Source organism: Sciurus carolinensis, chromosome 3, assembly GCF_902686445.1.
Source record: "Sciurus carolinensis chromosome 3, mSciCar1.2, whole genome shotgun sequence".
Lineage (NCBI taxonomy): Eukaryota > Metazoa > Chordata > Mammalia > Rodentia > Sciuridae > Sciurus > Sciurus carolinensis.
The window spans coordinates 34,701,432-34,723,492 of record NC_062215.1 but is presented as its reverse complement, the minus strand read 5'-3'; the positions used below and the strand labels follow the sequence as shown (position 1 = coordinate 34,723,492).

Below are 22,061 nucleotides of genomic sequence, written 5' to 3'. Positions count from 1 at the left end.
GAATGGAATGCAATCCAAGCTGTGCCAACCATAAAAATTTGAGGAGACTAATAAAGGATAATGTTCTTTTCTCCAGATAAACTAGCTGCTTATGGTTATCTTTCTAACCACAAGACCAGAGCTTGTCTGACAAAAAAGCCATCGCAATGAAGAGAGTCAAATACTTTTTTAAACTCTTTTAAAGTTGGTTTGTGTCACCTGTAATTGGAATGAGTCCTGACTAATATAACAAGTAAAAGGCAAAAAGCAATCGCCAATGAGTTATTTTGAGAAAGTAATAATACGCACAAAGTTGAAATGACTGAGAAAGAACCTGGAAGAGTACAAAATAGGCGAGGGTTTTAAATATGAGCAATTGGTGGCCCTATTACCAAAACTAATACAGATCCAATGCAAGTTCATCAAAATACCAATGACATTCTTCACAGACCTAGAAAAAACAGACCTAAAATTCATTTGGTAGAATAGAAGACCCAAAATATACACAGCTATCCTGAGCAAAAGAAGTAATGCTGGAGGCATCACAATACCTGATCTCAAATCATACAACAGAGCTATAGTGACAAAATAATACAACAGAGCTATAGTGCATGGTATTGGCATGAAAATAGACACAAAGACCAATAGAACAGAAGACACGTAGACAAACCCACATAGTTAGTCATCTGATACTTGACAAAGCTGCTAAAAATACAGGTGGAGAAAAGGTCTTTTAAACAAATAGTGCTGAGAAAACTGGATATCCGTATGTAGAAGAATGAAACTAGATCCCTAACTCTCACTCTGAACAAAAATCAAATCAAAACCAAAACTTAAGAATTAGACAAGACTCTTCAATTACTATAACAAAACATAGGCTCAACACTCCAACATCTTGGTGCAAGAACTGATTTCCTTAAAAAGACCTCTAAAGCTCAAGAAATAAAATCAAGAATCAATAAGTGAGACAGCATCAAATAAAAAAAACTTCTGCACAGGAAAGGAAATGATCAAGGGAATGAAGTAAGAGGCTACAGAATGGAAAAAAATCTTTCCCAGCTACTCCTCTATAAGGGATTAATATCCAGAATATAAGAAAAGTTTAACAGCAAAAAATCAAAAAACAAAACAAAACAAAACAAAAAAAAGACAAAAAACCCAATTGATAAATGGGTAAAAGAACTAAACAGACATTTCTCAAAGAAAAAATACAAATGGTCAACAAACATATGAAAAAATGTGCACCCTAGCAACCAGGTAAATGCAAATCAAAATTACATTGCCATCTCACTCCAGTTAGAATGGCAATCATCAATACAAAAATTAAATGCTGGCAAGGATGTGGGGGAAAAGTCCCACATTGTTGGTGGAACTGCAAATTAGTACAACTACTATGAAAAGTAGTATAGGAATTCCTCAAAAGAATAGAATCACCACAAGACCTGGCTATCCTACTCCTCAGTATTTATCCACAAGAACTAAAATCAGCATACTATAGTGAAACAGGCACATCAATGTTTATAGCAGCACAATTCACGATAACCAGCCCAGGTGCCTGGCAAGAGATGAATAGATTAAGAAAATGTGGTATATATACATAATGTAATTTTACTCAGCCGTAAAGAAGAATGAAATTATACTATTTGTTGGTGAAAGAAATTAGAGAACATCACACTAAGTAAAATAAGCCAGACTCAGAAAATTAAGGTTTGAATACTTTCTCTCCTATGCAGAAGCTAGAGTGAAGAAAGATGGGGAAAAAAAAGAAGGCAGGGTTATATCATAAAGACTGAGGGAATATCATGGAGTAGAGAGAAAAGATCCAGGGGGAGAGGGGAAGGACAGGAAAAGGAAGGAAATGCAGAATGAAATTGACAAAATTATGCTATGTACATGTATAAATACACCACAATGAATTCCATCTTTATGTTTATCTATAAAGCACCAATTAAAAATAAATAAATAAAATGAATAAATAAATAGAAGACCAGTAGAGTAGGAGGAGGAGGATAGCAAGAAGAAGAAAGATAGGGAAAGTAAGGAGGGGAGGGAAGGAGGTTGCTCTAGGGACTGATGGAGCAAACTAAATTCCACACATGATGCACGTATGATTACGTCAAAATACATACTATTACATATAACTATAATGCAATAATAAAAGAACTTAAAATAAGCATTTGGATTAAGACGAAGAAAAAAAGGGCAGAGCATTATACCTCAACAGAGGTATCATCAAAAAGAGAAATATAGGAAAGAACAAGGTATCTTCAGGGAACTATAATTTCTGAAGGGTTCAAGTTGGGATTTTAGTAGAGAAGTCTGAAAAAGTAGATCTAGATCAGAGTACTGAGTATCTTGAAGCTAAATTTAACAAATATGGACTTTAATCCCAGAACAAGAGAGCAACACGAGGTATTGGTTAGGGAAGGACATAATAAAATAATGAGATGACTGACCTAGCATTGACACATACAATGGCTCCGAGGGAAAACACTGAGTTAAAAGGCAACCAATAAAAGGTAGGATCACAGGGGTGCCACTAGGGGTAGTAAACAAAATGACTATTAATTTTAAAGTTAAAGAAATAGAAAGCTAGTAAAAAGTACAGTCAAACCTAAAGAAAGAAATAACATTTCAGCACACTGATTTACTTTTTGTTTTATGCTGTTGTAACGGAATGTCTCTAAAAACAAGGCAAATAAAATCAGAAGTGCATTTCTCAAAAGCTCACAATGTATTCTATCAATACAAGTCCATCCAAACAAAAGTTGATTCTTTGAAAATGTAAACGAAATAAACCTTTAGCCACACTAACAAAGAGAAGGAGAGAGAAAACTCAAATTATTAAAATTCATGATGAAAACGGAAATATCACGACACCACTGAAATACATAACATAATGAGAAGCTACTTTGAAACTATATTCCAATAAAATAGAAAATACCGAAGACATTGACAAATTACTAGAGACATATGATCCTCCCAAACCGAACCAGGAGGACATACACAATTTAAACAGATCAATATCAAGCAAAGAAATAGAAGAAGCCATCAAAAGTCTAGCAACCAAGAAAAGCCAGGACCAGATGGATTCTCAGCCAAGTTCTACAAGACCTTCAAAGAAGAACACATTCCAATACTTTTCAAAGTATTCCAGTGAATAGAAAAGGAGGGAACCATACCAAAGTCATTCTATGAAGTTAATATTACCCTCATACCCAAACCAGACAAAGACACATCAAGGCAAGAAAACTTTAAACCAATATCTTTGATGAATATAGACGCAAAACTCCCTAACAAAATTCTGGCAAATCGCATACAAAAACATGTTAAGAAGATAGTACACCATGATCAAGTGCGGTTTAACCCAGGATGCAAGGTTGGTTCAACATCCACAAATTAATAAATGTAATTCATCATATCAATAGATTTAAGGTTAAGAATCATATGATTATTTCAATAGATGCAGAGAAAGCGTTTGACAAATTACAACACCCTGCATGCTCAAAACACTAGAAAAAATTGGGATAGTAGGAACATACCTCAACATTGTAAATGCTGTCTATGCTAAGCCCATGGCCAACATCATTCTTAATGGAGAAAAACTGAAAGCATTCCCTTTAAAACCTGAACAAGACAAGGATGCCCTCTTTCATCACTTCTATTCAATATCATCCTTGGTATACTAGCCAGAGCAATTAGACAGACTAAAGAAATGAAAGGGATACGAATTGGAAAAGAGGAACTCAAACTGTCACTATTTGCCGATGACATGATTCTCTATTTAGAGGATCCAAAAAACTCCACTAGAAAACTTCTAGACCTAATAAATGAATTCAACAAAATAGCAGGATATAAAATTAACATGCATAAATCTAAAGCATTTTTATACATAAGCGATGAAACATCTGAAAGGGAAATGAGGAAAACAACTCCGTTCACAATAGCCTCAAAAAAAATAAAATACTTGGGAATCAATCTAACCAAAGAGGTGAAAGATCTCTACAATGAAAACTACAAAACATCAAAGAAAGAAGTTGATGAGAAGATGGAAGAATCTCCCATGTTCTTGGATAGGCAGAATTAACATTATCAAAATGACCATACTTCCAAAGGCACTACATAGATTTAACGCAATTCCAATTAAAATCCCTATGACATTTCTCATAGAAAGAGAAAAAGCAATCATGAAATTCATCTGGAAGAACAAAAGACCCAGAATAGCCAAAGCGATCCTGGAAAGGAAGAGTGATGTAAGAGGTATCACAATACTAGACATTAAACTCTACTATACAGCAAAGTAACAAAAACGGCATGGTATTGGCACCAAAACAGATAGGTAGATGAATGGTATAGGATAGAAGACACAGAGACATACCCACATAAGTACAGTTATCTCATACTAGACAAAGGCGCCAAAAACTTACAATGGAGAAGAGATAGCCTCTTCAACAAATGGTGCTGGCAAAACTGGAAATCCATATGCAGTAAAATGAAATTAAACCCCTCTCACCCTGTACAAAACTCAAATCAAAATGGATCAAGGATCTAGGAATTAGACATGAGACCCTTCACCAAACAGAAGAAAAAGTAGGCCGGAATCTCCATCACATTGGCTTAGGACCAGACTTCCTTAACAAGACCCCATAGCGCAAGAAATAAAAGCAAGAATCGATAAATGGGATAGATTCAAACTAAAAAGGTTTTTCTCAGCACAGGAAACAATCAATAATGTGAAAGGAGAGCCTACAGAGTAGGAGAAAATCTTTTCCATACACACTTCAGACAGAGCACTCATCTCCAAAGTTTATAAAAAAATTAAAAAACTTTACACCCAAAATACAAAGAACCCAATCAATAAATGGGCTAAAGAACTGGGCAGACACTTCACAGAAGAAGATACACAGGTGATCAACAAATACATGAAAAAGTGCTCATCATCTCTAGTAATTAAGAGAAATGCAAATTAAAACCACCCTAAGATTTCATCTAACTCCAATGAGAATGGCTATTATCATGAACATAAGCAATAATAAGTGTTGGCGTGGATGTGGGGAAAAAGGCAAACTCATACATTGCTGGTGGAGTTGCAAATTGGTGCAGCCACTCTGGAAAGCAGTATGGAGATTCTTCAGAAAACTTGGAATGGACCCACCATTTTACCCAGCTATCCCACTCCTCAGTTTATACTCAAAGGACTTAAAATCAGCATACTACAGTGATGCAGCCACATTGATGTTCACAGCAGCTCAATGCACAATAGGTAGAGTGTGGAACCAACCGAGATGCCCTTCAACTGATGAATGGATAAAGAAACTGTGGTATATTACTCAGCCATAAAGAAGAATAAAATTATGGCATTTGCTGGTAAATGGATGAAATTGGAAAATATCATGCTAAGTGAAACCAAAAAACCAAAGGCGGAATGTTTTTTCTGATAAGTGCATGACAATATATCATGAGGGGAGTTGGCGGAAGGAAGAGAAGAATGAAGGAACTTTGGATGGTGCAGAGGAAAATGGGGTGGGAGGGGGGTGGGGGACAGAAAGACAGTAGAATGAAACAGACAGTATTACCCTATGTATATGTATGAGTACATGAATGGTGTGAATCTACATTGTGTACAACCATAGAAATGAAAAGTTATACCCCATTTGTGTACAATGAATCAAAATGCAGTCTGTAAAAATAAAAGATTTTAATTAAAAAAAAATACAAGTCCATAAAAAACAACATAGTTTTTTTAGAAAAAAAATTTTAAATAATTCTGACTATTTATGACAATTGGCAATGTCTGGAGACATTTTTGATGGACACACCTGTAGGAATGGTACTGGCATCTAGTAGGTAAAATCTGGGATGCTACTGAATATCTTCCAATGCACAAGACATTCCACCACATTAAGAATTTTCAGCCCAAAATGTCTACTGTTAAACCCTGCTATCATCCCACATCAGTTCCTAGGTCCTTAAAATTTCTGTTATTTTAAAAATTAAAACGATTAGGTCTAAAATTCAGTTTTTAATACACCTTAGAATGTTTTCAATACTCTTTATGTAAATATAATAACAGAATCTCAACATTAAACAAAAACAAAGACATTAAAATATCTAAAAGCTTTTACATTCTATATATCCTCCTAAGTAGAAAAAATGTTCTAATTTTTACATATATACTCACACTTTCCTTTATTTGTGCATCTAGAAGATAGTTATAAGGACAAAATATGACGTCAGCATCTTGTATTAGTTCTCGAGCTGTGTAATATGGACATGCCTTTAGTTTTTTCCCCAGGCTTACAAGTTCTTCTATATCCCAGGCTTTGCACATCCCTTGAAGAGTCTGTAATGTGTGTTGATCACTAATTTTATGAACACCATGATAGAAGTAGCAGAATTTTCCCTAAAAACAAATATGCATAATCAAAATATGAACCCATATTGGGATAGAGGGAATAAAATTAGTTTATCTCAGAATTTTAGAAACACTGTTAAAGACACAAGGCTAATGTTTTATGGAAGAGATATATTCCCCATATTTTAAAATGGAACTTCATATTTGCTTGTTTCTGAGAAGAGGTCTCTGTTGCCCAGACTCCAGGACTCAAATGACTCTCTTGCGTCAGCCTCCTATTAGCTGAGAGCACCATCACACCTGGCTACAATCACAACCATTTTAAAGAGATAATAGTTGACTCAGAATTAGACAGAGCTCCTGATTAGCTAAGTTCCAGATATCCCATATTAACTCAAGAAAAATATTTTTAATTTATGTTTGTTGTGGCCTTGTTTTGACCAAAGTGATATTAGGCATAAAATATTCTGGAAGGATACAAAGAAAAATGGTGTCGCTGGTTGCTTTTAAGGAAGAGAATGAAGGAACTTGGGCACTGGCACAGTTGAGATTTTTCTCTACAGACCCTTTTGTACCCTTTTTTGTGTGTAGTGCTGGGGAATCAATTTAAGCTATGTGATAGTATTCAAATATAAATGAGAAGGAAGAAAGGTAGGCTGGACCATTTTTGGGGAAAACTTAAGATCACTACAAAAAGCAGAAAATACAAAAGGGTATCCTCTCAAAATCCTAAATTATAATTCCACCACACAAAAAATGTACTATTACCACTTTGATGTATTTTATTTCATATTTCCTCTATATGTATGTTATTTAAAGATAAATCTCTACAATACAACCCAATGTTAAAATAAGAACAAAAATTTCCCCAGGAACTGAGGATTATTAACAGTCTAACCATGATAAATAAATATTTTTATTATTTTTCTCTGCTTATTTTATTAAAGACAATATCAGAAAAATCCTCTCATAATGCCAGGTATTATTTCATTGCCACACACACACACAGACACACATATATACATAGATACACATGTATGTATATATTCATATTTAATTAATAGTTATGTCATATGTCATAGTTAATCAGTTTCCTTATTATCAGACACTTAAGACTATTATCAATTTCTGCTTTATAAATAATATAGTAAATAACCTTATGCCCATTTCTAAATATTTCTTAATATACATTTTTGGAAATGGCATGGGATCAAAGACAATGAAATATTTTTAGGTTTCTTGAAAACATCACCAAATTATCCATCAGAAATTATATTCCATTTTACATTACCCATTTCCACATTCTTATCAACACTAATATTATCTTTTCTTCATTGTCTATTTTAAAAGTGAATAACATTTTCTTGTTTTTATTTGTATTTTTTAATAGTTTCTAGCAAGATTTAACATTATTTTGTCTGAATATTCACAAGTTCAACCACGCTGGACATGGTGGCACACACCTGTAATCCCAGCTACTCAGGAAGCTGAAGCAGGAGGATCACTAGCTCAAAGCCAGTCTCAGACTTAGTGAGACTATGTCTCAAAACAAAATGAAAAAAACAAATAGATAAAATGAAATTTTAAAAGGGCTGGAGATGTAGCTCAGAGGTAGAGCACCTCTGGTACCTCTAGTATTGCAGAAAAAAAAAAAAAAAAAGGAAACAAAAAGTTCAATGGTAAATTCTATTTCTTTTGTTACCTACTGAGATCATTTTAAATTCTATTATTGGAGGTAAAAAATTTTATCACATGTATTAATAATAAAAGGTGTTTGATAAAACCCAGTCCCAGCACAAAATTAGTACAAATATAAATTCACACCATTTAGTAGAAGTATAAACTTCTAATAGTAGAAAGTATACAGGCAATTTGCCAAATTATCAAAATTTTAAATTATACCATTAATATAAATATATATATTTCATATATATACATATATAATATATATACCCACACATTGCACTGTTTAACAGATAAAAAATTGAAAACAAACCTAAAGTCTACCAACCATGGCAGACATGTTAATAAATTAGGGTAAATTCACACAGAAGCTATAGCCCTTAAAAATGAGTTAAATTTGTTTGTGTGATGATGTGTTAGGCTTTCTGAAGATGAATGTTAAGTGAGAAAAATAGATACTTTTTCATGTGAGTTTTTTTTTAAATAAATATGCAAAGCCAAGTACAGTAGCACATGCCTTTAATCTCAACAACTCAGAAGGTTGAGGCAGGAAAACTGCAAATTTGAGACCAGTCTCAGCAAGTTAGCGAGGCCCTAACCAATTTAGTGAGGCCCTGTCTCAAAATAAAAATAAAAAGGGTTGGGTATATAGCCCAGTGGTAGAGTGCCTTTGGGTTCATTCCCCAGTACCACAAAAAGAGAAAAAGGATAAAGAAGAAGTATGCATATATTACAGCAAATACAGTTTCTAAATGTTTTGGCAAATACACATAAAACTTACCAGTAATTTCCTTGAAGTTACCAGTTGAAGGGCCAGGGGAGCTCCTTTTTTTATTTTATCCTTTCCTATAACTCTGGATCTCCTAACCATGTACATGCAATTACTTTTCTGTTTCAATTATTCAATAATAAGTGGTAGAATAATAGGCCATTTTAATTTTCATTAATTCCATGTACTAATAAAAAATTAAAGGTAATTTTTGAAGTAAAAACATCTCTTTCCCAATGTATCCTTAACAAGTGAAAAATTCATAACACACACACACACACACACACACACACACACACACACACATTATCTATGAATCATCCAAAAGGAGAATGTTTTGAAAACATACATACATCATTACATACATTAATGTGCCAAACTGCTAGAAACAGAGTAAACATAAAAGATTCATAATCTATTAATAATGCCTGCAAATCAAAAGATAAGACATGAACAGCTGAAGACTAGTACTCCCAAGATTTTATATTCAGCCATGCTCAGGGAAAGTACCTACTGCTTCTCCAAAGTATTTAAAATAATTAAGAAGAAAGGCCTCACCTAAATATATTTATTTAGTTCATTTTCTACGTTATTTTTCATCTACTTTGTCTAACATCTACTACTCTTTTTTTCCCCTTCATACTGTGTCAACTTCCCCATACTTTAATGCCACCTTTCCCTTTTGTTTCTAGTGGAATCAAAATAGCAGTGGGGTAGGAGTTAGAGAACTTGAGTTCTTGTTCTCCCTTTCTTGCTAATTACTTGTGTAACTAGGCATACTTTAGGACCTATTTTTCTCATGTGACTAAGCATCAAAAGAGTAGCTGAACCAGAAGCCTTTTAAACATTCCTTCTGATTCAGTGACTATACCATCTCTGAGGTTCTGTGATTTGAGGATCCAGAGATAGATGGAGATGTGCCAAATATCACTCATACTAAGTCTGATACAGACTCGTTTTAAAAATCTGATGTTACCATTTCTAATTCCAATTGTCTTGCGTACAATTCCAAAAGTGTATCTTTGTACAAAATGATCACTAAGGTACCTTTGAATTCTATGATTATGAATTGGTAAGGCTACATTTTAACAAATAACAGATATTCTATATCTAAAATATTATTTTATAATTCTCATTTCTGGTTCTAGTTAAAATCATTTTTTCTTAATTAAAACAAAAATTAACCTTTAATAGACAAGTGGATAATTTTTCCAGTATGAGGGCACTTTAATAACACAGTGAACAAAAACGTGTGCCTTCAGATCAAGCCAAAAAATCAGAAAGTTTACACTTCAAGGGCACTTAGAAAGACAGCCCTGTACAGGCTGAGAGCAAAACCAGAAAAGCTCATCCATTTTAGCAGTGTAACACAACCCTGAGGTGAGTCTGTCAATTGAAGCATTATCACACTTTAAACTCTTTTCATTCAAACTGTCAATTATCTATTTATCATTTTGCTTTGGTGATTCAGTCATAGTACACATAGACACCTATGGTGACTTTGTAATTAGCCCCCATTACAATACCAAATTACTCGTAGGGCTTGGGAACAAGAAAAAGAATGCTCTGTGAGGTAGCATTCTGAGGTAGAATTAGGTCAAGGCAAACTATAAGCAGATATCTTCAATTATTCATATCACTAATATTCAACAACAAAATACTTGTTCACTTTAAGACAAACTAAAGGTCAATAAAAAATTCTGAACATTGAAATCTATTGAATTTTTATTTTTATGTTTTAAATTTATAAGACTAAATATCAATCAAAAACAAAACCAGCACTGCAGTATTCTAGAACATTATAAATGAATAAGACTTTATCTTGAAATAACTTTTTAAAAAATAGTTTTAGTTGTAGATGGACATAATACCTATATTTATTTTTATGTGGTGCTTAGGATTGAACCCAGTACCTCATACATGCTAGGCAAGTGCTCTACCACTGAGCCACAACTCCAGCCCCACAATCTTAAACTTTTTAATTACTTTTTCCAAGGTATTTTATCAATACATATATTTGTTTACAAAACAAGAGTTTTCTCAATAATAGGTTTTTAAAAATTTTAAATAAAACTGCTAGTGAATCATCTTGCATAGAATATATAGCCAAAAAAGTATTCAAGTCATTGAGAAATTCAACAAATCAATTAGTCACTTATAGAAAGATGTCTACTTAACTATGAAGTTTGTGAAGTTTTGCCATGAACAGCTTTTTATTTCTGTTTTTAGCATATGACTTTTTAATATTTTCATCTCTCCTCTAAGAGAACCTTTTAAATATATATAGTGAAAGGATATCACAATTCCTTAGTTAATTAGAAAGAACTCACATGGACATAAATAGGACTATAGAATTTCAATAATGGTTTTGATACAATAATTCTGTATTTTCTTTCTGGCTCCAAGCAAGTCACTGGCATCCCTTACAACTACTATTTTATAATCTCATATTCTTTGAATATCTATTAAGGTATCTTTTGAATATCCCCAAATAAAGCCTGTGTAAATTCTCATTTAAAAAAAAAAGAAGCATTGGGAAAGAAAAGCATAAGATAAAATAGTTGACAGTCTTTTGTGTAGATATCACTCTGACAAAATAATAGTGAGAGACAAACAACTATTGAAATAAGTTTACGATATCATGTTATCTCAATTACTGATTCCTGTGTATAATTTCACTACTTACAACTTCAACTTTAAATTAGTTTACTAGAACACATACTCCCAAAATAATATTGCCTCAAAAGAAGATTTGAAAATCATGTCTTTTGTTACCCAATATTTCTAATTTCCTGGAAAATTTCAAAACCATCCATGAAATCTTCTAAGTTAATATTTTAATATAATTTTTAAAAAAGAGAAGTTGTGCTAATTAGAATATGAAACAGGATAATCATATTTTGTACTCAATTAAAAATTTTTTCTAAATTTTCTCTAAGAAATAGCCTAAATAAACACCTTCTCCTGAGGTTTTTAGACATGTAAAATATAATAATTAGATCTAAGTACACTAAATCATTTAGATTTTTTTATCTCTTCATCTGACATTATCCATATTTGATTATTTTTGGTAGAGGACTCTAAAGAAAAAAGATGACATCTGAACTACAACGGAAATTAATTTCAAGGAATTAAATATATGCAAGCTTTAGGACGGAAATCTATAATTCTAAAGTTAAACAAAAATTTCTTATGGTAAAACTATTTTTCAAAAAATATCAACTTTGGGACAGGGGTTGTGGCTCAGTGATGGGGCACTTACCTGGTGCATGTGAAGCACTGGGTTTGATCCTCAGCATCACATAAAAATAAATAAATAAATAAAGGTATATGTCCATCTACAACTAAATACTAGCAATTAATTTGATTGGCATAAGTTATTTGATTATCACTAAAAAACTACATATAAAATTTAACATTAAGTAATTTGAATCTGTTCAGCCTTATATTTTCTCTAAAACAAAATAACTTTACTCACATTTTTTTCCATCCAGTAATTCCATGCACTTTTCTTTTGTTGAAGTTACCAATGACTTCAGGATGAACACACGGTATGATCCCTGCTGGAAAGAATAGTCCATTGGAACCCCTGAATATGCTGGTCCTCCGGAGCTCTCTAGTAATCTGAGCGATCTGCTTGTGTGTGCGTGGTCCCAAAATATAGTTTGGGTCTCTTTGGATTTCCCCCCTTGATCATTCTTAATGGTATTTGAAGACTCTTGACTGTTTCCTGGTTTTGTAGAATGGACAGCACTTAGAACAGTGGCCAGGAGGCTGTAATAAAGGAAAGAAATAATAACTAATGTCTGGACTACCATACAAAATGCTGTCAAATCTCTCTTGGAATCAGAACCAATAATGAATCACAACTGTCAAAAGGAATGTCAAGATATTACAATATCTAAAATTTGCCATTAAATAAAAAATTACAAATTCCATTTCAAATTAGTCCTCTTTCTCTCTTTAAAAAGTTCTAACATATCACTCTAACTCTGCAACTATAACTGTTTTAAGTACATTTTAACCCTTCTCTATTATAAATTATAATAATTATATTACAAAGAGGAAGATAATTTTAATTTTTGCTTAGGTTTCATGTGAACTTGTGATATTATAATTGACAGTTCATAGTTTTGCTCATAGCATAGCTCATTAAGATATTTTATAATATGTCAATGTTTTTAAAAAGCAGTTTACAAAAGAATAGAAATATCAAGTTAAATCTCAAGTATCACTAAAAAATGAGGTAAATAAAATCTTCTCCAGCAAAGGTACTAAATAAATGCAAAATACTAACATTTAACAATGAAAGCAGGTTGCTTCTGTGGAAAGTATACCTGAAAATCGAATTACTGGGGGGGAAGGGAAAAAATAACAAAATGAATCGAACAGCATTACTCTATGTAAATTTATGATTACACAAATGGTATGCCTTTACGCCATGTACAAACAAAGAAACAACATGTATCCCATTTGTTTACAATAAAAAAAAAAATCGAATTACATGTAATGGAATGCAAACCCTTCAGTAAAAATTATTACAGAGTATTATAGAGGACAGCTCTTCCTGGACAATTGCACTCTTAATTCAGATTCATAGGGAAACAGTTATGTGACTGTCTCCTTAAATATACCACATATAACATCAGGAATAAAGTCTAATATTTACCTGATATTTATCTCATTTCCAAATTCTCAAAAAAGAAAAAGTTTATGCTACATATTAGAATCATCTGGTTGTTAATAACTCCTCCCTTCAAAGCCTCAATTACCACCCAAAGGATTTAAATGAAGCTTCATTTAAGAGAAATACTGTGAAAAGGCCACTGACAGGGAAAAAAAAGGCAAATAGCACACTACCTTAAAAAACTTGTACTGGAAAGTTTTTGTTTAGTAGAACAAATACTCTACTTACTGAAGTTTTTCGGTTTTTTTTTTTTTAATTGTAATCAGTAAGATTAGCCTTCATGAACAAATGCTAAGTCATAGTATGGTTACACCACAATACTGAGGATCAAGCTGTCTTTTAGCCTCAACTCAGTGGAAAAGCAGTTCAAGTTACTAGTCTCGTTCAACCTTGTCCGCCATTAATATTACAATACATGATAGAATGGATGTAAATGTGACCCTTCTGGAGCTGTCACTCATTGGATAAAGGTTCACTGATGTGCCAAATAAACAGTCAGTCAAAGCAGATAAAGTTACAGTCATGCTGGAATGTACATTGCCCTCTCAGGTTGCTAGTAAAGCAGATTTCATTACAGAGTGCTGCCCACATTAAATAGCCAGTTCCAAATATCCTGCCTCTATATTGAATAATTACTTATCACCGAAAGGATAAAAGAAGAGTTATGATGGGGCTCTTGTCAACAGTGAAGCAGGAACACAGCTGACGTGTGGTTTTGTTACATATGTTGCAATATCCAACAACTTATAGTCAGAGAAAATGGATGCAATCATATCATATTTTGAATGAGTTCTTTCTGGTCTTTGCAAATGAACACATTAATTAGTTAATACATTAAAACAAAGTAACTCCAGGCAGCAGGATTAGTTTACTTTTTCATACCGTCAATCTTTTTTATTCAATTTTACTATTTCTCTTCTTTGTGATACTGTTAAATCACTTCAATATTAGAATATTAGGGACTAATACATCATTTGTTGCTGTATGGATGTATTACACCCAGGCATAAAAGTAATCCAATAAATGTTTGCTTCTCCAGGTTCAGAAAACTACTTTTGATGTAACATTTTTTCAACATTAATTCCATTTAGTTTATCACCTACACCTTTAATTCTGGCCAATATTCAGACAATATAGAAATACACAAAGTAAACCAACTCCCCATCACAAATAACTTAGCATAACTTATAATCTTCATGAACATATCTTTTGCATAATTTTTTCCTATCAAAAAGGAATGTAACCATAGTTTTGTAACTTCAATTTGAACTTTAAATTTTTAAATGGTGAATTTGCTACTAATAATTTAAATGAATACTATGCTTATCTTAAATGTCATGCTACTTAGCTGTACTAACAAAAACAAAAGATGGAAAATGAGTTTCAGAAAACTTGTATTACTAGAGTGGCTTTATTTAGGTACATCAAATTGATTCTTTTACACCATAATTCAGAAATTATAAACCATTATAGCCATATTTTATACTAAATGTTTTTTGTTGTTGTTGTTTTTTAAGTTGTAAAGCGATCTGAAGTCATTATGCCATTTATAAATTTGAGGTAGAGTCCTTAAAAAAATGGTTGTTAGGCAAGTAGAGTATAAGATGGAAATTTAAAAAGAAAGCTGATTCTTTTCCCTTTGCATTCTTAAAGAGGAATTACTTCTTCAGAAATGATCTTCATTTGAAGTTTCCATCTACAGGATTTGAAGAAGCTGGGGTATATAGCTTAGTAGTAACAGGACACTGGCCCACCACGTGCAAGGCCCTGGGATTGACTCCCAGCATGGCAAAAAAACCTTATTTAGCTAATTAAAAATAAAAGAGTTGGTATAATCATATTTGCAAATGGAAATGTGAATGTGGCAGTCACAAAGAGGTCTTCATGGGCTGGGGTAATAACTTTATTTTGGTGAAGTGCTTGCCTTGCAAGCACAAGTGCCTGGGTTCAATCCCCAGCACCAAAAAATTAAAAAATTAAAAAAGATGGCTTCAGAAATTTATATAACAACAAAAGAGAATTTCTTGTACCAAAATCAGCAATTTTTAATGCTGTAAGAAAACAAGAGAAAGGATCCTGATGGTGGCAACAGGTCAGACTATGCACTAATCCAATGAATAGGCTAATACTTTATGCCCTTTCTCCGCAACCCTTTGACCTAGGAGTCTTGAACCAATTAGATTACTAAAATTAAACATTTTACATCTCTCATCTAAGTAGCTCTCCTGCAAACAAATAATCAGGTTTATTTTTCATAAATGTTTTCCTTTCCCTTTCACTCCTAAATTTACAGATCTAAAATGTGGCATATTTATACAATGGAATATTACTCTGCAATGAAGAATGATAAAATTATGGCATTGTAGGCAAATGGACAAAATTGAAGACATATCATGCTAAGTGAGATAAGCCAATCTCAAAAAAACTAAAGGAACGAATGATCTCGCTGATAAGCGGATGAGGACATATAATGGGGGGTGGGAGGGGTTCGCATTAGGTTTAGGGTTAGGTTTAGGGTTAGGGATAAGGAGAGCGGTAAGAATGAAGGAAGAAGGACTGTATAGAGGGAAAAGAGGGGTGGAGGGGTGGGGGGGAAGGGAAAAAAATAAACATCATTGCCCTATGTAAACATATGATTACACAAATGGTATGCCTCTGACTCTAGGTACAAATAGAGAAACAACATATATCCCCATTTGTATACAATTAAAAAAAAATAAATAAATATAAAAAATAAAAAAATAAAAAAATAAAATTAGGAAAATAACAAATTTAAAAGCAGTTCACTATCATCCAAAATATCTGAAGGTCAAAAGGTAAAACACATAGGTTCCCCCAAACTGTGACTCTAAGACATATAAGTGATTGTAATAAATGGCAGAATCAAACTCTTTAAGAGATGGCTTCTTTTTCACAGCTATTAACTGTCCAGAGTCCTCTTCAACAAAAGGCAAGAAAACTCAACATAAGAAACAATAAAATGTCATCATTTAAAAAGAAACACAAGTGACACATGTGACCATGACAGCTGTGGTGTTTTCATACACAGAAGTCAATCATTCAAAAATACATTTTAAATTTACAATGGCCAAAACTGTTCTTAGAAGGTCAGCAACCAAGGACTTTAGAAAATTTCTATGTGTTATAATTTCCAGTTCCTCTCTTGCCCTATTATATTAAAGACACATTTAAATTCTTCTAAAGAGTGAACAATTAGAGGATTTGATCTTGAATGAATGGCCAACTGTTGGAGTCCTAGCCACCACTCCTTTCACAAACTTATAATTGGGAAAAATAGTAAGATATGACAATGTCAACTCTAAGTTTCCTAACCGTTTTCCAAGCTTTCCCCCAGTCCTCCCTCTCAAAACAGCAGTATGCCTAAATACGTGAAAAATAAAGTAAGCACAGTGATTAATATTTTTAGAAAAGGAAAATGAGTAAGGAAATAGTTAGAACTAAGTTCACTGCCAAAGAAGTTATTGTGCTAATCTATACATCAGGAGTTTCTAAAAGGACACTATGAATTGAGTTCAAAAAACAGGTACAAAAGGGTTTAGCTAATATTAAAAAAGGTATATAAAAAATGTGCAAAGGTAGAGACTTTAAAAAACTGATTTGTTTAAAGCAAAGGAAAAACTAAGGTCATAAAACAGTACGTATTTTTCCATAATGTCTATATGTACATGTATTGTCTTTCCAACCATACTGCAAAGTCCTTAAGGACAGAATCATATCTTAAGATTTCGTATTTAACCTCATTCATTAAGTATGATGTTTCATAACTATAACTTAAATTGTTGTTAATTGGTAAACTACTACTAATAGTCCCTAACCAACTTCTATACTCACATCATTTTTAAAAAACTGACAGATGTTTAAAGGACATTCTAATTGAAGTACTGTAAGTGTCAAAAAGGAACTTCAAAATCAAGATTATTTCTGAAAAGAAAACGGATTGGATAATTTGCTATTTTCAAGGTCAAAAGAAAATCCCTTTATGCCAACATTTAAGCCATTGTAGTTGACAAACATATACAACTGATGTGTTGGTTATTATATAATTACTATTGATGAAGCTGTCCCTGTACTAAGCATCTAATGTGTACTATTTCATTTCAATAATCCATTCATTCAGGAAACATTAGAATCCCTTGATACATCAAGCCAAGCAGAAGACAATAACAAGGGTCACTTCATCAAACTGACATGAAGAGTTTCTCTCATTAATTGTTCTAACAAGTGTAGTTTGGGGAGTTTATTTAATATTGGTTTCAGTCATGAATTAAGGAATTGTTTAAAGTTGGTTCTAAGTGCATTATTTTCTGAATGCAATTATAAATATTCCTAAGGGCAAGCTATAAATTTCAATTCATAAAAATTATTTCAATTTATTATTTTTTGATGTTTAAATCAAATATTTTCTAACAAGATCTGTACTATGTTCCATAAAGGAAAACAAAAACTTTCAATTCAGAGACTCTTTAGAGCAAGAGCCAGCAAACCTTTTTCATAAAGGTCCAGAGAGCAAATACTTTTTGCTTTGGGGATATATGGTCACTGTTCCTACATAGAAAAATATCTTTTATGGTTCAAATGTAGGAAAGGATTTCTTAAAACAATAAACTAATAAGCCAAAAGCATAAGTAATTGAAAATACAACCTCATTAACACATAAAATTTCTCTTTAAAAGCAAAAGTATTGTGTCCATCTACAACTATAAAAAATTTAAAAAGATAAAAGAATAAAAAGACAGCTTCCTTCAAAAAAAAATGATGAAAAGAATGCAGACTGAGAAAAGATGTTTGTAATGCACATAACCAACTGAGGATCAGTATCTATAACATACAAAGAATTCCAATAAATCCATTTTAAAAAGAAAAATCCAATAGATAGCTAAGAACAAGCAAATCACAAAAGACAAATGTCAATAAATGTCTGAAAAAAATGTGTAACCTAATGTTTAACCTCACCAAGAAAATACTAAATGAAACAATAATTTTCATTTCATATCTGATGTTGTAAAGATATGAAACAACTCTCACATACTATTGATCCAAGTATAAACTGGCACATTCACTTTGAAGAATAAATTGATGATGTAGTGAAATCAGTGATACATTTACCCTTTGACCCAGCATAATACTATCAAGTATACATGCTAAAGAAACTTACACATTAAAACAGATGCAAGAGAAATATTTATCCCATTGTTCTAATAGTGAGGGAAACATGCAAATATATCTACTGAAGAATGGATAAATAAATTGTATGAGTTTCATCAATGAAAAAATATATGTATATAAAAAACATGAGCCAGAATTATATGTATCAATAAAAATATAAAATAACAACGTTGGGTAGGCTAAGTGTGACTTAAATTTAACTCTCCCCATAAAGTTACAAATAAACTGATGATACAAATAAAAGTATAAAACCTTCAAAAAGACAATTTGGAATCACCACTATGGTAGATAATCCTTGGAGCTAATAATTGTACTTCAAAAATACTAGAAGTGGGGTTGGGATTGTATCTCAGCATAGAGCACTTGCCTAACACATGTTGGGCACTGGGTCCAAGCCTCAGTACCACATAAAAGTAAAGTATTGTGTCCATCTACAACTAAAATAAAGTATTTAAAAAAAAATGCTAGAATTGCTGCAAAAGACCATAACATGGCTAACACATTCTGGTTTCTCCTCTGTTGCTTAAAAACCCAGCAGATAGCTTTCTTATTAACCCCTCCTCATCCAAAGTGTACAATCCATTAGGAAACAGGTTCTTAAATGAGGTCCATGGATTGTTACAGAGGGTTTGAGATCATCCAGAAACCATAACACAATTCTGTGTGCATTTCTAGAAAGTGAATTCATAACTATAATCAGATGCTCAAAGCAGATTGTGACTGATCTGGGTAAGGGGATTTATTCCAGAATTTATGTCTGATTTTATAATGAGAATCAAATGGAAACAGCATTTTCTTTACAACGATGTTGGCTAGATACATTCCTTCTGTAAAGAAATAAACAAAGTGATAGTCAAAAGAAGAGAATTTCATAAAGGTACATACACTGCTTTTAAACACATGTCTATTTTGTGTTTGTTAATTACCTAATATTAACATAAAGCTAAAATACTTGGATTATTCACTAATGTATATTTCTCTTTTTCACAGATCAAAAAAGTAACTTAAAGAATTCTAAAAAAAAAAAAAAGAAAGTTACTCATAAAAAAAAGAATTCTTCAAGTTGCTATAAAACATAATTTGTATAGAAGTTGAATTATAATCTTAAAGCTTTAACAGGATCATTTTCATCTACTTTTTAACTAAACAAAATATTATCCTGTTTTCTTTTGAAAAGTCATGCACATAAAGAGCTACTGGTAAAGAGCCAAAGAATACTGAATTATATAATCTTAGAGGCAAATAAAGGTTTATTGTTAACTTTATCAATCGTTTGCCGTTGTTCAAGCCACCTAAACAGACACCGAATGCCTGTTGTGCAAAATCTCACATAAGCACACACACACTCTAGTAAGATAGCAAAAGTGACATAACTAAACCTTTTTAACTATTCTTTTTTAAAAAATTCAGACGGCAGTAATACTCTATTGCCAGTTTCATGATTAGACTGCACAAAGCAGCTGTTTATCCACTCACAGCAACCAGCAGGTGAACCTGATTCAATATTTATCACAGGCTTTCACAGATCACTGCTAACCAAGCAAACGTTTTAATTAAGCTGGAACTTGCTTCAAAGAGCTCATTCAAGATGTCAATCAGCAGGTAAGGGGATCAGATACAGTGTCAGGTGAGAGTGTGTAATACAAATCCACAACTTTCTTCATCCCATCGCTGTAAATTAGCCTGCTCTAAAGTTTAGACTCTGATTGTAACAGACTGCCAGTCTCCTGGAATGTGTAACTGAAGTCACTCATATTCTATTGTGAAGGTTGTAAGCAATATGTTAAACTGCAATGGGCTAGCACATTAAGACAGATCCTTTTCACGGTTGTTTTTTGATACCATAAGTGTTTGTTACCCTACTCTCCACTTACTGTTTACTTTCTTGCCTAGCGTAAATGGGAATTCCTTAACACAGTTGCTGCAGTTTCTGAAAAGTCTATGTTTTGGTAGAATTAATCAAGGAAGATCCAAAGTGGGATAATTTTTATGTAAATTTATATTAGAACAATTTTATGCAATAAGAATTCTCAGTTTAACAAATAGATCATAAAGATGACCAACCAGTAATAAAGCAAAAATTCTACTGATCTAATACCACTTTACACAGACATGATTATAGCAATGAGTCTTAAAGTAGTGTTGAATCACACTGACCAACTTCATGATAAAACCTGGGGTGTTTAAAAAAAAAAAAAAAGATGGCAGGGCACTGGACATCCCAGCTACTCCTGAGAATAAGGCAGGAGGACTACATATTTGATGCCAGCCTGGGTGACTTAGTAAGACTCTTAGTAAGACTCTCAAAAAATAAAAATTAAAAAAAAATAAAAATTTTTAAAGAGCTAAAGACAGAGCTCAGAGGTTGAGTATCCCTAGATTCAATCCCCAGTATGGTGCAAATGAAAAAAAGAAAAGAAAAACAGAAGGAAAAATGAAGGCTCAAAGGAGAAAAAGGGGAGGGAAGGCAAGAAAAGCTCTTTACAGAGAAATCCTGGCTCAAGACTATAATGATAAATTTCTAAAAATGGAATGATAAATTTCTAAAAAACAATCACTAAATCACTAAATGGAATGATAAATTTCTAAAAAACAATCACTATTTCAGGTCTCATATAAAAACTTATTCAGGCAAGCTACATAAATAGACACTAAATCTCTGTGTGAACAGTTGTTGGGGAAAACAATATTCACATACTGTCTAAGTGTCACCCCAGAGATTACACATTAATTATCAAAGGAAACTGTAATTTTACAAAGATGAGACCTGATTGTCACCACTTTAGGCTAGTGGTCAAATGTAGCATGAATAGTAATGACACAAATTGGCATTATATGACTCCTAATGTGATATAAAAAACATTTATGTTCCCAGCTTGGTTATTAAATCCAAGCAATCAGGGTTGGCGTTGTAGATCAGAAGTAGAGCACTTCCCTTATATATGAGGTCCTAGGTTCAATCCCCAAAACTATAATAAATGAAAAACCAAACATGAATCAGAAAGAACCTGGAAACAGAGAAACTGGTAAAAACAACAATAAAAAAAGACTTATACATATTACTTAGTTGGTGAAAATTAATCCAACTGTACACTTCTCATATGTGCACTTGTAAATATTTTGAAAAGGCTTGTTGAAAATCCTTGGGATTATAGGTGATTTTTATTTTCTTCCTTAAGGTATTTTGATATTTTTCAGACTTTCTCAATGAACTTATTAAAGGAGAAAACAATACAAATGTATCAAGTTATTTTCCACATATTGACCAAAATTCTATTAACAAAACCTATACAAAGTAGTTTTGCTTTTTTTCATATCATAGACACTGCAAATTAAGATGTCATCAACATACAAGTTCCTAACACAGTGTCACCCGGTGGAATTTTCTCCAGTGATGGGAT

General features: G+C 32.6%; 1 protein-coding gene across 1 annotated transcript in view; it reads right to left on the bottom strand.

Annotated features, from left to right (window-relative positions):
• The window catches only part of Brip1 (BRCA1 interacting helicase 1), a 179,818-nt gene that overhangs the window by 135,350 nt on the left and 22,407 nt on the right, over positions 1-22,061 (bottom strand). The window contains 8 exon segments of the mRNA XM_053743362.1: positions 6,161-6,382; positions 12,248-12,299; positions 12,301-12,335; positions 12,337-12,363; positions 12,365-12,385; positions 12,387-12,458; positions 12,461-12,532; positions 12,534-12,562. Coding sequence (XP_053599337.1) covers positions 6,161-6,382; positions 12,248-12,299; positions 12,301-12,335; positions 12,337-12,363; positions 12,365-12,385; positions 12,387-12,458; positions 12,461-12,532; positions 12,534-12,562 — 530 coding nt within the window.